Source organism: Eriocheir sinensis, chromosome 36, assembly GCF_024679095.1.
Source record: "Eriocheir sinensis breed Jianghai 21 chromosome 36, ASM2467909v1, whole genome shotgun sequence".
Lineage (NCBI taxonomy): Eukaryota > Metazoa > Arthropoda > Malacostraca > Decapoda > Varunidae > Eriocheir > Eriocheir sinensis.
Window position 1 is genome coordinate 13,264,875 of NC_066544.1, and position 17,059 is coordinate 13,281,933.

A 17,059-nucleotide genomic window follows, 5' to 3' on the forward strand; every position below is an offset into this window, starting at 1 on the left:
GAAGGAACCCTCAGCGTGTCTGTGTACGTGTGTGTGTGTGAGAGAGAGAGAGAGAGAGAGAGAGAGAGAGAGAGAGAGAGAGAGAGAGAATTTAATAAACTTTTCCTCACAAACAACTCTAATTAACATATACGTCATACAGTTGTGAAGAAAAAAAATTACAATGGCCAGCGTGGCACAGCACAACACATGTCCGGATTTACACAGGGAGAGAGAAAGGGAGATAGACGCTAACACTACCGGTCGAAGGGAGAAGGGAGCGTATATTATCTCAGCCAGGGAGAGGAGAGAGAGAGCCAGGGAGAGGAGAGAACCAGGGAGAGGGTGAGAGGGGGGGAGTCTTATACTAGCTGGCGTGAAGAGGACTCGGAGGTCAAGGTGGAGGAGGCGGACACCCACACCCACACTTACCTTTAACTTTACCTGTGAGTGTTTATATGACCTCTCCACCCCTTGAAACACCCACTCAACCTTCCCTTGACAACACTAACATGCCTTGAACACTGTATTAGGGAGGGGTGACTCAACACAAGCCCTGGGATAATATGCACCAAAGTCCAGTACGCTGAAGGGTTATGACAAACTAATTTATTTTTTTATTGTATGTATTGAGTGGATGAGAAATACTGTCCATTCTAAGCCTCCTGTTGTGTGTAAGGAAGTGGTATATATATATGTCACGGGTATATGTACACTTAGTTTACCTGGGTAGAAGGGTAATGGCAAACTATTTATTTTATTGTATGTATTGAGTGGATGAGAAATACTGTCTATTCTAAGCCTCCTGTTGTGTGTAAGGAAGTGGTATATATATATATGTCACAGGTATATGTACATTTAGTTTACCTGGGTAGAAGAGAAATGGCAAACTATTTATTTTATTGTATGTATTGAGTGGATGAGAAATAATACCCTAAGTCTCATGTTGTGTGTGTAGACGTGGTATATACAGATGCACGTATGTCACAGGTAAATACACTTAGTTTACCTGGTTAGAAGGGTCATGATAAACTAGTATGGATTGAGTGGGTGAGAAATAATGGACAATTTACAGTTTCACCCAACGATTTTCTTTCGTGGTTCATGTTTTTCTAGTGATAAATGTAGTGAATTGCATGATTTTGTACCCCATTTCTGTCGCAAATGTCTACTTTTCGAGTTATGCCTCTTTTCAAGTTATGCCTATCCCCTGCCCTAAGCCTTGTGTTGTGTGTAGGGACGTGGTTCAAGACAGTGTACTCGTGTCACAGGTAAATGTACACTGTTAGCTTACCTGGTTTGTCACTATCTCAGAAACAATAGTCCGGTACATTATTTTAGTATCCCCCCCAGAATATTAAATTGCTACTATGTATTATGTGTCATTGATCAAAAAGCACCATATAATCAGCGATCCTAAAGTCAAAAGTGCCATTTCCTGTATCGGCCTTTAGTCTTTCACTGTTCTGGTAGTGTCAGGTTATTGTTTGTTAGGTTAACTTGGGGTTCTGTTAGCTTAAGAAGACTCAGAATGCCAGAGATTAGGGTCAGTTGTAGCTAACCTAACCCAAGTGGGTGTAATTCTATAGTTTTACCCACCCCTCACATTGGGCTTGGTTAATATAAAGCATCAGGCAGAGAAGGGGTGTAAAGGAGCAAGTTTTCTAGTTTGCATTAGGGAAGGCAGGCTACACATCACAGGAAGTACAAGAAATGAATTTGCAGGGAGTGACCGGTATTATTCTAGTGTTTGCCCATACTCACCCCTCGCAACCAAAATTGGCTAGGGGGCCATTGAGACTTCGGGGAGTGCGGTGGTAAACATGAAATGCGTCGCAAATGCATAGTTTTTATACAGCAAAGGAGGGGGCTCAAGGGCAACAAAAAGAGTGCAGAGAAAAAAAAAGTCTGCTACTCACCACTCCCATAATAGACAAAAGTAAAGAGTGGCCAAAAGAGAGGTCAATTTTGGGTGGAGAGGTGTCTTGATACACTCCTTGAGGGTCCCTTCTCTGCCAGCTGCTTAATATGTAATGGCCCTTAATTAAAACAAGTAGGATGGCTCCTTACCAGACAGCAGCTCAGTGAATAGGTACTTCTGTCACTATGTATTGAGAAAACCATCAGGCTATAGGTTACTGAATGCTGATAGGTTACTATTTAAGTGGCGATGGGTCAGTATCCTTGGTGGCAATAGTTACAGGCAATAGAGGCCTTGTACAAATTCAGTCTGATACTATAAACACACTTTTTTTTTTTCTGTGTATCTGTGACAAATGTGTAATAAGCATACTAATATTCTCTTTTTTCAGGTCATGTGTTCTTGACACCAGGGGAAAAATCATTCATGAAAGGAAAAAAACTGCATAGACGCTTTCTGACATTAGTGAAATCTATCTATACCTTATCGAAAACAACTAAACATGAAACCAATCTGATAGAGGACGGCGAACTCTTTATTTCCGAAAACCACATATGAGAGGGAACGGCAAAATGCAGCTCTTACGGATTCATTACCAAAAGTTGTTCCTGTGTGTGTCGTTTGTGATGCTGGTGCTAGTGTTTGTGAAAGTGTGGGAGGCGGGGGACGAGCCGAGGGGGATGAGACAAACCCTGCAGGGCTCGGTGAAGGGACAAGACAAGAGGGAAGCTGGAGCCAAGGAGAACAGCATCAACATCGACTCCCCGGTGCTGCCCCCCATCAGGCACGGCGGACACGAGAGCAGTAAAACAAATGTCTTCGCCGACTTATTCCAAGATTTGACTAGGGTGAGTTGATGGTGACTAGTTTGATATCAATATGTATTTTTATGCAGATGAAGGCAGACCAGTGTGCCTAAAATGTATATATATTAGGGTACTTTGTTTTACTTCAGGATTTAAACTCACTTTTGCCATCACCACCTAAAAATCATGACAATAAATTTTTTGAGTGCCACATGTAGATGCTCATGATGCCACCCTCCAACCATCATCGCTTGTATTTTCCTTGTTGATATTTTCCAGGCTTGGGCTTCTCAGTTATATCCCTGTGTAAAATAAACACTTAATTCATCTGTTGTGCATAATGGACAGGACAGAGACATCACCCAAACATGTTGGTGTCAGGTGTGTCATGGTAGGCAAAACAAAATGTAACTACAGTCAAGGGTTTGGGAGTTATTTATTATGCTGGAAGGTGTTGGCCCTACATTTTAAACACTAACGAGGCAATATAATCTTCACAGGAAGACACATGTCCAATATGTTTTGGGTATGACCTGTGTGAGGACGTGGCTGCGGGTTTCCTGACACTGGCCACAGACTCTCCACAGGTGGTGGGCGGGGCATCCATGTACAGCGCCCACCTCGGGGACATGCAGAAACTCTCCGTCAAGGTGAGTAGTCTTGAGTCCTTCATTGGTAAGGTGGAAATGATAAAAATTCTATTGAGATGATAGTTTTTCGAGGAGACTGCCTCTAAATGACCACTGATCTCCTTTTGATTTGAAGGAAGGTAACAGAGATAAACTATTGGTGTTGCTGACTTTGTATCTGGCTTCATGTAGTGGTCACAATGATCCTGGGTAGGTATGTGGTAATCATAAAAAAGAAGGAATTTATAGTGAAACCAAATTGTCGAGTCCGTTTTGGCGTTGGCTCCTGCGGGTCCATTTCTCCCCTCTGCTCTGCCACACAGTTCCAACACCTATTTTTTCCTCTCATATGTTACCTATAGCTTACATATGAGAGGAAGAGATAGGTGTTGGGACTGTGTGGCAGAGCAGAGGGGAGGAAAGGACCCGCGGGAGCCTACGCCAGACTGGCCTCAACATATTTGGAAGACTATAGTAGTGAGCCAATAGTAAAATAGACCCTTGACTTAATATGAGATAGGTGCCGATGGAACTCATTCTAAATTCATTTCATACTAATCAGTTCAGATGATTGCAAATGCCATATTGAGTCTTTTATTTGTTACACTTCAAGAAGGATTCAGGCTGTCAATAATTTTGTCTTATTGTGAGTCCAAAATTCAGGTGTTGTGCTAATAGAAAATCTGAAGCTGAATAGTTTTTAATCAAGGGTTCATTGTAATAGTACAACCTAAGATTCCATGTGTAAATGTAAAAAAGCAAGACGTTAATGTTTAGTTTTAATGATAGTAATAATTGTGTATATATAAAAGATGACTTATAGTCCATAGTTCTACATTTTATTTTTATTTTTTTATATACAGCAAAGGAGACAGCACAAGGGCACAAAAAAAGGAAACAATTAAAAAAAGCCTGCTGCTTAATGCTCCTGAAATGACAACTTTATGATCAATATTGGAAATGAAGTGATTTGAATGATTTTTCTCTTTATTCAGATTCCAACAGGCAGCAGCTTTTCTCGTCTGGATGAGTCAATCTGCGTCAATGCCAGTCTGGGGAGTGGCTGCAGCGTTAGTTCTGCCACCCGACATTCCTACTTGGGGAAAGCACAGCCACTGTCGCTCCAGATCCTGCATCACCTGTTGAAGATTGTCGGCACTCCACGCAATCAGTATCCGTATGTTACTCTTTATGAAATTCTTACAGTGTGATAAAAATCTGTCAGCAGTTACAAAGAGTAGTTTTGCAAGTGTCTTAATTGTATGCTTGATATGGTTTTGAAAGAATGGATGTGAAATGGTATACGTAGTTTTAAGTAGAATATGATTTTATTTGTTTATCTAAGTTATGGGGATTCTTTTACTTCATAGGTGCATATGTATATACTCCTTCACCCTCTGACTCGGATAACCTGATATGGAATTCACAAGACTATCCGGAACAAAAGTGGATTTCTATCTTCCACATGACTACCTTGCATGCTGTAATTAATATGAAGCCTATTCTGGTTAACCTTTTCCTTTATATTTTCACATTGTCTTGCCGTCTCACAGGTGGCATTCCTTTTTTGTACCCACAGGCACATTCACAGCTTACTGCCACTTGGCCTATCATGGATGACAATGTTCCTTCAGCTTCTCACATGTATAAATGCATGACCTTTGCATGTGAGTAGTGAGCAGCGAATCTTGCACCTTGTGAGTTATTTGCAAGTTAAAGTTTTGCTGTAAAATATCTTCCTTATATGGAGTTGTGAAATTTTTATATTCCCATTATTTTTACCTACTAACAGCAATGATTTAGATAAAGACACCAACATTCAGGCCAGGCATTCTGTACACTCACCTGCTTGTGCATGACTCACTTTTGAAACTCTTTTATCTCCAGTGATTTTACTTATGTATATAGATTTTTCTTAGTTTTTGCATTCTTTTAATAACGATGCTCTGTTTGCATTGGCACTCACACACACACAAAAAAATAACAGGCTCAGTATGGATATTAGATTTTGTGTTCCTTTAATTTAGATACTTTATAGGCCTTGGCACACACACACACTCATGCATGCACAAAAAAATAGCAGTTACGTAATTACATTAAATACACATAGAGTAAAAGGTCACGGAATATTTGATGTCCAGGTTGTTGATGTGTCCAAGCAAGAAGTTGTTGGGCATCATGGAGCAGTCCTTCGATGACAACGACGACCGCTTCCTCAGCCATCCTGAGAGAATAATGCTCTACACGACGCTCGCCATCGCTCCTGATATCGTTATTCTCAAGGTTCGTGACTTTCAGGTGTTTGTTTCTACTAAAGAGAAAATTTTTGAACTTAAGACAGGAAAGGACTTATGAAAGATGGAAGGGGTCTTAGTTGATTAGGGTAGTAGTAAAATGATTCTCAGGGCTAGTAACTAGAGATGGTATAGATAAAGTGGTGGCTGAGTGGTTAGCGTGCTGGGCTCATATTCACCACGCCGTGGACAACGTCGGTTCGAATCCCCACGCTACCACCTGGGATTTTTCAGTCACCGCTGAGTGGTCTAAGACTACCCACATACTGTTCAGAAGACCACCCATCAACCCAGACTCTAGAAGAAACCGTCCAGTGAATCAAGAATGAGTTCCGGGGGGCAGCATGAGCCAAGCATAACTGGCGCCACTATAAAAATTGCCTGTGCCATGATGGGCTTGGGCTGACCATCTGGCCCCTGAAGAAAGACTACCGGCACTATAGGTGGGGATGTAAAAAAAGAAAAGAAAGAAAAGTTTAAACTGAAGACACGGAGTAAACTTAAGAGATAGGAAGAGGGTCTTAGTAATTACTGTAAGACTAAGATGAATCTCAATGTTGGTAACTGTCATAGGATACTTATAAGAACAGCACAAAAGCTTGTAAGGCAGAGTCAGGGATTCCTACAAAAATGCTGCTGTTTAGAGAATAGAAGATGTCATCCCAGAAATGAAGTTTTATTCTGAAATCTTAAATCCCTCGACACAGATCCTCACCAAGGCCAACCTCAACGTGGGGTTCCCTCGGCTGGTAGGGGTGTGCGGGCGGGCCGAGGTGCTGGAGGGGGAGCTGACGCCCTTGGCCTCCATGCTGGACGAATCCTTCAACGTTCGGGCCTCACTCGCGGCACAGATCCTTACCATGGTGGACGACTTCATGGTGAGTTGTGTGGCAGAGAGAGAGAGAGAGAGAGAAAGAGAGAGAGAGAGACTGTCTAATAAGGCCAAAAAATAAAATGAAATAAAATAAGATATCCGTGGATGACTAATTGTATACTGGTATTTATCGTATGTAAGTATTTTCAAGCAACGGACTTTTTCAAGCAATGGACCACCCTTCTCCCCTTTTAATCCATTAAATCGAGGGCCGAGTGTATATGAAAAAAAAGAAATAAAGATGCCAGAACTACAGATATTAGAGCCCGTGAGCTGCTTTCTTTACCGTAAAAAAATAACAAATAGACAGTACTATATGTTATGTAGAGTAAGTTATTTTAAAGTCACTTCATGGTGAGCTGTGCGGCAGAGAGAAGGAAAAAAAAAAGGGGGAAAAAGTATTAAAGTAGAATTAAAGTGAAATAAACTAAAATAAGCAAATAAATAAGTAAATAAATATATGAAATAAAATAAAGTGAAATATAGAAATAAGGATTCTAGTACTACAGGTGTGAGAATAATGGATACAATAAATAGACAATAAATGGAATGTACAGTAAGTTGTTTTAAAGTGATATGATAAAGAATACTGTGCATCATTTACAGGCATTGCTGAGCTTACCTTAAATGATAGAGAGGTGAATTGTATGATATTTAAGGGGCTATTACACTGGGCAAATTTTCCTTGGATCTTCAGTCAAACCACGATTTCCGCTAGCGTGGTTTTCATTTGTTTCTTGTTATTGCTACTGATGATGGTGGTGAGTAATACCGTCGTCCTTTGGTGAAATCTACCGTAGCTTTGGAAGATCGTGGACACGTTAGAAAACCACGGAAATATGAGAACCACGCCAGCAGAAATCGTGGTTTGACTGAAGATCCACGGAAAATTTGCCCAGTGTAATAGCCCCTATAGATGAGGTGTGGAGCTCCTCATCCTCCTAAGTTTGGTGCTGAAGTTTGAGGCTGCTCCACAGACTGACAAGAGGGAGTGTTACTGGGGAGAACTGTTCTTCACGTACAAATGTTTGGTTACAGGAAGACGACCCTGAATGGTACCTGTTCTATGGGTCCTGGTCGCTGGACAAGATGGCCATCAACAAGGAGGGGGAGGTGGTGCTGACTGACCTGGCTGGCATGGCAATTGTGGATAAGAACCTTTTTAGAGGTACTTATAGGAAGTTCTGTGATTGAGTGGCATAGGAGGAAAGTTATATTATACTCATGTAAGACTTTCCTTGACAAATTCTGAAGGTTGAGTTTAGGGGATTGATTTACGGATGCTTATCTAGTGGCTTAACCTGGTAGCTGCAGGGATCATGTTTCTTACAGGCCTCTCTAAACGAAAAAAATGAGAAAAAATCATCACCCACACAAACCATTTCATAATATATATCAACGCATTTGTGATCAGTTTATGCATCATCTATTTTTGGGGGTTTATATCATGGCAAAAATTTGGCCCATCACTGCTACACGGTAAAGCCACAAATTTGGCCTGTCGCTGCTATCGGGTTAAATCTCTTCCTCAGTAGACCATATCAGGACCTTGGATGACTTTTGTATGAGATCAGTTTCCACATAATAACCTTTACATTGGATCAACATTTACATTAAGAATTTTTGAATACAAGAAAAATATAAGTGAAAAAAAATACAGCTGCCCTAATTCTAGAATACATCATCTCATTAACCCCTTGCATCCGATGACGCAGTATACGCGTCATTTCGTCTCTCGTAGCATATCCCGGACGCGATATCGCGCGCTATTCATTTCAGCATTCAGTGTGTGTGTTTTTTTCTTCTCGGTACTCGGATATATATGGGAAGGGCGCTGACAGTTGACAGCTCAGAAAAAGGTTAAACAAAACAAAAATAGTTCTGTGTTCAAATCCCAGATGGACCTGCTGCTATTTAGATTAGTGGACTCTTGACTCTAACACATGGATATTATTTTATCTTAACCCGTCCGCTGCGATTGCCACGGATTTCGCCTTCACTGGTAGCCTGGTAACATACACTCTCAGGTCTTTCTCTGCCTCTGTGGTGGATAGTGGAGTGTTTCCCATGTGGTTTTGCTATGCTGGATATCTCCTCCCAAGGTGCAGGACTTTACATTTTTCTTCATTGAATTGTAGCAGCCACTTTTTGTTCCATTCCTGTAGCTTGGTGATGTCTTCTTGTAGGAAATCTGCAGTCAAGGGTCTTTTGTGGGAGCGGTGAGTAGCGTTTTTTTTTTCACTTGTTGCCCTTGAGCCGTATCCTTTGATGTAAAAAAATAAAATAAAATAACACTTACGTACTTTCACTAATTCTCTCCAGACGAGTACGAGGACGGGACAGAGAGCCGCACGCAGGAGGTCTGCAACAAGGAGTGCTTCCAGAAGTTCACGAGTGAGGTGTACCGGGAGGGCCACGACACGGACGAGATCTGCTCCAGGGTGGAGGACGTCGGCCACCTGATGTACGCTGCCGTGTGCGCCATGATCCTCAGCGACATGAAGCAGCACAAGTATGTCGATTACTTCACCAGCAGCGCCAGCCAGCAGCATCAGCCTCGCACCACCAAAGGTAACAAACATTTATTTATTTATTTATTTTTTTACAACAAAGGAAGCAGCTCAAGGGCAACAAAAAGAAAGTGTAGAAAAAAAAAGCCCACTAACCACTGCTCCGATAAAAGATGAAGTAAAGAGTAGCCAGCAGAATTTGACACTCTGTTGTTCCCTTCCAGCGTATTTGTTGTTTTACTGAAGAATTAATACTTTTCTCCCCTGCTTACTGTCTTCGCCTACTGTTTTCTTATTATCAAGTGTGTTTTCTTAACCCGTCCGCTGCGATTGGGACGGATTTGGCCTTCACTGGTAGCCTGGTGACATATACTCCCAGGTCTTTCTCTGCCTCTGTGGTGGATAGTGGAGTGTTTCCCATGTGGTATTGGTGTGCTGGATATCCCCTCCCAAGGTGCAGGACTTTATATTTTTCTTCACTGAATTGCTGCAGCCACTTTTTGATCCATTCCTGTAGCTTGGTGATGTCTTCTTGTAGGAAATCTGCAGTCAAGAGGATTGTCTAATATACTTCAAATATCAGAGGATTTTCATGACTTCCATTTAGTTAGGCAGAATTTTTTGTTCTGTTTCTGTGGTACTAACTTAGAGTATATTATATATACACGCAATTTACTTCCTCTAGATTATTTTATAACTAGAATCATATTCTTCATCCTCTTTCAGTATAGTGTAATATTGATGATTAGTTATTGGTACCTATACAGTCTTTTTCACATGCTTCTTAGACATTCCCATACAAGGGTTCTTCTCATATATACTCGCTGTTTCCACCAGGGCTGCTCCACAACATCCCAGCCTCCGACAGAGCCACAGTGGAGGAGCTGGTGGCCGAGTGTGTGGACGAGACAGCACCAGGAGGGAGGCTGCAGGCTGCTCAGGAACTTCGGGATTTCCTCTCCGACTTCCTGCTGGATGAAGAGGATGACGACAAGGATGAAGATGGGGAGGAGCTGGATGGGAAGGACGAGGATGAGGATGACTATGATGATGATTATGACTATGGGGAGGAGGAAGGGTAAGGGTGAATGAACGTCCTCTATGACGGAGGTGAGTACAAGCTGCTTTTGTTGTAGCAGTATGTAGTGTGTTTGTAGCTCTGTATGATAGTGCAGTAACACGACCCGCTGTGCGTCCACACACCCCACCCTGCTTGGCTGAAAAAATGGGTGTTGATGATGATGTTGGTGATCTGATGGTCTGAAAAGTGTAAGCAAGAGGAAAATTAATCTCACTGCTGCATTGGTAGTCGAGCTATTGCACATAATCTGTGATAAGATAGTGGAAGCAGTACTTTGTATCTGCTTTAATTATGCCATTAAGTAGAGACTGAATCTGTTGATTTTGTCATCAGAAATACCTTTTGTATGTGTCGGTGTTGTAGACTCCATAACGTTGGCAGTTATTCAATTGATGCAGTTTTCTGTATGTCTCCTACAAGGGAAATGTTATTGCTTAGAATGTATTTTCCTCTCTGGATGTGTGGTGGTGAATGAACAATGGTGCAACAATGCTGTGGACAATTCTTCTATGATTTATCTCTGCTTCCTCGTTTACGAACTTTGCCCCGGGCCAAGCTGGGAATGAAAATGTTCTGGTGATAATGATGTGCTCGTTTTAACCCAGTAACTGCAGGGATCATGTTTCTTAAAGGCTACTCTAAGTGAATTAATAAGAAAAAATCATCACTCACACAAATCATTATATAATAGAGAACAATGCATTTGTAATCAATTGGTGCATGCTCTACTTTCGGGGGTTTATGTCAAGTCAAATATTTGGCCCATCGTTTGTACACGGTAAAGCCACAAATTTGTCCCGTCGCTGTTACCGGGTTAAATCAGCTATTACAAATTTCAGGACTAGTGCTTCAGTGATGGAGCCAACATTTATTAACGCTTTTCACCTCATCACTTCATGTTTCATCTGCTCGCACATTCCATAGTTCTTTAGTTTGCCTCATCAGACTTTGCATATTCTGCAGAAGCATTTTTACTCTGGTCTTCATTCCTAATTAAAGCATCATGTCAATTTTATGTTATTGTGTATAGTTTAGGGATTTGCTTGTGTGAAAAATGGACTGGAGTAAAGTAAGGCATTTTTTGTTGTGAATTAAAAAAATGTTATATTAGATCTCACAATGGAAAAAAATAAATAGCTTGACTTTATTTCAGGTTCCAAATTTGCCATAACTTATTTTTTCCTTAGAGAGAGAGAGAAAGCGAAAGAGAGAGAGAGAGAGAGAGAGAGCTTCCACTTAGGTATCATTAACAGCTTTAAGACAATGTCTCACTATTGATGTGCTTCTTATCTATCAAGCGTATCTTTTAGTCATTATTTTGTTGGCATTAACTGGAAACAGTCGGCAACAGTGTACTAATTCCTACTTCACACATGCCTTTTAGTATCATTTCATTAGTTTCATTGCACTCACGGCTAACAGGGAAACAGCATCAAAAAGAACTACTTATTGTTGCCTTTTAAAGTATGCGATTATTCCTATTAAAAGTCAACAATGTACTACTAACTCCTACTTCACACATGCCTTCTAGTGTCAGTTCATTTGGTTCATTGCACTCTCGGCTAACAGGGAAACAACGGCGAAGGGAACTACTTATTATTGCCCCGTTAAGTCATGCCAGTATTCCTATTAAAAGTCAACAGTGTACTAACTCCTACTTCACACATGCCCTTTAGTATCGGTTCATCTGGTTCATTGTAGTCACGGTTAACAGGGACACAACGGCAGAAGGAACTACTTATCATTGGCGGTAAAATCATGCTGGTATTCATATTAAAAGTCAACATTGTACTAACTCCTACGTCACACATGCCTTCTAGTGTCTATACATTTGGTTCATTGTACTCACATTTAATAGGGAAATGATAGCAAAAGGAACTTAACATTTTAGTCTTTTTTAAGTCATGCCAGTTGCCTTACCATGTCGCTGAACCATGGCAAAGTAAATGCAGGCCTCCCTCATTTTACGAAGGTTCATTTTACGATATTTCGCTCCTACAATCGTCATTTTTTTATTACCTTTGCTCTCTTTACGATCCATCTGGTGCACGTTTACTACTATTTCTGTCTTTATTTATGCTGTTTCATATACGTATTTATCTATGCAAATCTTCAGGTAATTATGTTTATATTCACTTTGGTAATGATTTAGATCCAGTGGAGTCCATAAAACATTGTTGATATTACGTACATTTTAGGTGTTTTAGGTAATTTACTATATGAGTCACATCCCTATTAATTTAACCTGAAGTTCGTTTTCGCTTAACTTCATGATCGAGTTTCCAAGAATGTAACCCAATTGTAAAGTGGGGGAGGCCTGTAAGATTCTATCAGGGTCGCTGTGCATAAAAATCTTGATGCACGTCATTATTACATAGAAGAGAACATTTTCAGTGTCTGTCTCAGCATGTCAATACACTTGTCATGCTTCTCGGTAATCATGCTTCTGCTTTTACGTGACTAAAAGAGTATTTTGGGTGTTTTAGGTTTACACTTTTTATGATATTCTCTTTTAATTGCTTTGGTAAGGTGGTCATGAACTTCAGCAGGATAAGAGACTGGAATCGTTGGTAATTGCTGTGACTTAGTCTGCCTTAAATAAAACAACATTATGAAAATTAATGTTGGTAATTCAACTTGAAGTTTGTACGTAATTTAGGTCAGACAATTGAATGATCTTCACTCAATTTTGTATACGATTCCTGCTAGTCTAATGTCAAGGGAAGATTTTGGTAAGGTAAACTGCATACCGCCTGATGTAATAATTCTCCTTCGAAAGTAATGATGTTGATTGTCATGAGGTTTCAAGTGATGAGAGGTTTCTGCAGTCAGTGACAATCATGGCATAATGAGGTCAAGGTTAGAGCTGGTGTGTTCCAAGAAAACTGACTTGCAAGGCACATTTAGGTTTGCAATACCAATGTGAAGGTGATAATTTTATAACAGAAGCGATGAAAATTTCCTAGAGGTAATGAACATGTAGGAAGTTGATATTTTTAGAGAAATCATATGTGCATGTATTTGTATAGTTTATATTGTAAAGATGTATACATAATATATTTTTTCATATTATTTATGATAATGAAACTTGGTAAAAAAATCTGATTAAATTCATATTGTGAATACCATGACAGTGTAGCTTGTTTTGAGGGAGGGGAAGGGAGGGGCTTGCCTGTCCAGGGGCAGAGTGTGCCGCCTGCACCGAGCGGGGCCGCCAGGAAACAAGAGTGTGGTGCTTTAGCTATGTACCAGAAGTAACAGTGTCCCTGGTCCACGTGTAAGGCATCATGGAAAACATTGGTCATTAATATGGTGTGGTGGGTTCATACTCTTTGGTTTCTTGCATAATGAGTTTTCTCATTTGTGAACTTCTCAGACAGAGAAATGTACTGAAGAAGCCAACTTGTCTTATTGTTTTAGTTATGTGTTATGATGTATTGTTAATGTTGTCTCTGTTTTTTATGATATATATTTTTTTGTTAAGGGAAATTAAAAATAGATATACATGAAAGACTTTAACTTTGCCAAGGAATGAAAGGTCAACAAAATTAATAAGCTGGACATTGTGTAGCCTGGGCCAGGTGTAGAGACGGATGCTCACTTGAATGGATAAATTAATTAAGATTGTCCAGTAGGCCTATAGAGTTGGGAGCCATCTCAGAAAATTCTTTATTGAAGCTTGGATTTGATGTTCTAATGGATATTCCAAGTTGATGTTTTTGTACAGTTTTCAAATTTTGTTTCATGTATCATTACTGGGCCCTCCACAGCTGAGGCTCTTGAGATAAGATAATATCACTCTCCCTAATCACACGTCACTAACCACACATCACTTACTAACAGCAAAGCCTTTCAGAGTAAAAGAACATAACAAACTTTGACTAAAATGGAGTGTAACTGTTGTTCCTTCCAGTACTGACTCCAGCTTAACCATTACGAGTCTTGATAGGCAACCTTGATACTGAATTCTTTTGCGATAACAGTGAGTTAATCAGTCTGCTGTGACACCACATGTTGAGGTGTTGTGGAGGCATTGCATTAGGATAAAGTACTTACTGACAGATAATTTGATATAGAAGAAATTATACAAAGAGAGAAATCAGCAGAGGAAAGGTGGAGCTCAGGACAAGAGAAGAGAGTGGAAATTTGCTGTGTTAGAACCAAACAACACTACCAATGATGTCAATGGAAATGAGTGACAGCAGCGAGCTTCTTACTGGCAGAAGGTAAGGATTTTCAAAGACACGGTACATATGATAAATTTCCATGTAGAGTGACCTATTGTTTACCCCAAGTGGCCCGCTGAAGTACTAAGGTTGGTACTATGACACTTTCGCTTCTCACATCAGCTAGTTCTAAAGGCCAAATAGGGGGTCAGTCGGGTTCTAATGAGTGTTTCTTCAGGTTCACGGTACAGAAGAAGGGTCAGACTACCACCAGGGTCATAAAACTACTCCTGGAAATGCCCCAAACTCCTATGAAAGCCTTGTCAAATAGGTGTTCTTGGACGATGAAATGTTTTATAATACGACCCTAAAAGTTACTGGAGAATTTGACATGATATAGAAAGTTGAGTTGTTAAAGTTAGGACACATCAGATCGAGTTGTGCCAGTTCGTGAATAGCCATGAATCCCTAAGAATCATGTACGAGCACTTATCTTTAGCTTTTCTTCCTTGCAAATATTACTAATGCTTTCTTTTCCATTCGTAGCTATTTATGCATGTATCACTGCTATTGCTCAGTGTTTTTTTTGTTTTTTTTGTATAATTTCACACATTTAATCACACTTTTTTAATTTTAACACACAAAGGAAGCGCTATCATAAAGTGAGGTGCTGAAATGTTTGACGTCGTGAAATAATTTAGCTGCTTATAAAACCTCTAATTGTTAAGCTTCCACGTACGGACCCTTATTTATTTATTTATTTAAAGGAAAGGAAAAAAAGGAAAAAGAAAAAAGAAAACAATAACAAAAAAATCCCGCAAATCACTGTTCCTATATAAAGAGTTCAGAAGGATGGCCAAAAGAGAGGTCAATTTCTGGTTCAGGTTATACACACAACACATACCACGCACACACCCTTCCGATTATTATTCTCAGCACATATCCCTGGCGTCATAAGGTGGGCACGGTAACGCATCCCCCGGTGTATGCCCCCATTAATTGATTGATATATCGGTGGAAAGAGAAACTACCCTAAAAAAAACTGAGCTGAGATAAATGTATAAAACTGCATCTCCATTCATACGCAGACTAATTATTGAACCAAATTTTAACAGTACGTATTTGAGTTTTGTTCCTCATCTCACTTGCTCAGACAACTTTCTTTTCAACTGGTACAAATACTTAATTGGAGGGATCGTTACTAATTAGTCAGCACCATAAATGAGTTGCTTTTTTAACTTGTCTACTACGATTGGCATGGATTTCGCCTTCACTGGTAGCCTGGAAACATATACTCCCAGGTCTTTCTCTGCCTCTGTGGTGGATAGTGGAGTGTTTCCCATGTGGTATTGGTATGCTGGTATGCTGGATTTTCCCTCACAAGGTGCATGACTACATTTTTCTTCACTGACTTGTAGCAGCCACTTTTTGCTCCATTCCTGTAGCTTGTTAATGTCTTCTTGTAGGAAATCCGCAGCCAAGGAGTTAAGACTTAATATTAACAACTTGAAATCACTGTCAGTTCTGGATGGCTCAAGACCTACTGGAGGACGAGGACAGTGCAGGAGAAGGTGCTGCTGGTGCTGTCGGTGGTGGAGGGAATCATGATCCTTGGGTTTATCATTGGTGTGGCTTCTCTCGGCAATGAGGGTAAGTATTCTAGTCAAAGTAAGATTGGCAAGATCATTTTTGTGTTGGCTACTGTGGGCCCTTTCCTCCTCGCCGCTCTACTACACAGTCCCAACACCAATCACTTCCTCTCATATGTTAACTATAGGTAACTTATGAGTGTTGGGACTGTGTGGCAGAACAGTGGGGAGGAAAGGACCTGTGGAAGCTGACCCCAAAATGATCTCGCCAACCTGGTTTCACTATAGGAGTAGTATATAATATTTCCCATTGGTGGAGTGATACCAAGTCATTTTTCTTGAACCAGTAATGGGGTATAGAATTTGTCTAAAGCAAAGGTTCAGGTTTTTCAAGAGAGACGAAGAGAGAGTGAGAGAGAGAGAGAGTATTTAACCCCTCTGCTGCATTTGGCACGGATTTGGCTTTCACCGGTACCCTGGTAACATATACTCCCAGGTCTTTCTCTGCCACTGTGGTGGATAGTGGAGTGTTTCCCATGTGGTATTGGTGTGCTGGATATCCCCTCCCAAGGTGCATGACTTTACATTTTTCTTCATTGAATTGTAGCAGCTACTTTTTGTTCCATTCTTGTAGCTTGGTGATGTCTTCTTGTAGGAAATCCGCAGTCATGGGGCTAAACCACCACTACAACCACCACCATCACCGCCACCACCATCTGTCTCCTTTTTCACCCATACCACAATATTCATCATCATCATCTGAATACTAAATATCTCCCGTCGTAATACACGCTCAATATTACTGAACATTTCCCTCACCCAGTTAGCGCCAAGGACAGGGAGATCAACCGCCTCACCATCGCCTTGGAGGAGTGTGAAGGGACCACCACACTGCCCACCACCACCCCAGGGCTTACCACGTCCACTTCACCACCAACCACGGAGCAGGTGACGTCTTCCAGCACCTCGACACCTCTTCATACCACAGTCACCACTCCAGGAGAAACCACACCTACCACAACCTCCAATCCACAAAACTCTACCACTACAAACTCTACTAGTTCACTTTCTACAGGTGATACTTCTGAAACAACTGATACTAATACAACTGATACTGATATAACTGATACTGATGATACAACTGATACATATGATACAACTGATACATATGATACAACTGATACTAATACAACTGATACTGATATAACTG

At 40.6% G+C, this 17,059-nt stretch overlaps 1 protein-coding gene and 1 long non-coding RNA gene across 3 annotated transcripts; one reads left to right on the forward strand and one right to left on the reverse strand.

Annotated features, from left to right (window-relative positions):
• Positions 1–270: 270 nt before the first annotated feature.
• LOC127007853 (divergent protein kinase domain 2B-like) lies at positions 271–11,673 on the forward strand. Of its 2 annotated transcripts, none has more exons than XM_050879251.1 (9): positions 271–425; positions 2,292–2,748; positions 3,207–3,356; positions 4,331–4,512; positions 5,477–5,618; positions 6,337–6,507; positions 7,542–7,671; positions 8,826–9,074; positions 9,851–11,673. In XM_050879251.1, exons 2-9 carry the CDS (start codon positions 2,455–2,457, stop codon positions 10,093–10,095), a joined length of 1,563 nt encoding a protein of 520 aa, XP_050735208.1. In that variant the 5' UTR covers positions 271–425; positions 2,292–2,454; the 3' UTR covers positions 10,096–11,673. The 2 variants fall into 2 exon arrangements, with proteins under 2 accessions (XP_050735208.1, XP_050735209.1); XM_050879252.1 differs by lacking the exon at positions 271–425 and adding an exon at positions 459–560.
• LOC127007856 (uncharacterized) lies at positions 9,132–9,915 on the reverse strand. Its single transcript, XR_007760612.1, has 2 exons — positions 9,773–9,915; positions 9,132–9,556 (listed from the first exon to the last, which is right to left on the reverse strand). It is a non-coding gene; the product is annotated as an uncharacterized LOC127007856 (long non-coding RNA).
• Positions 11,674–17,059: the final 5,386 nt, after the last annotated feature.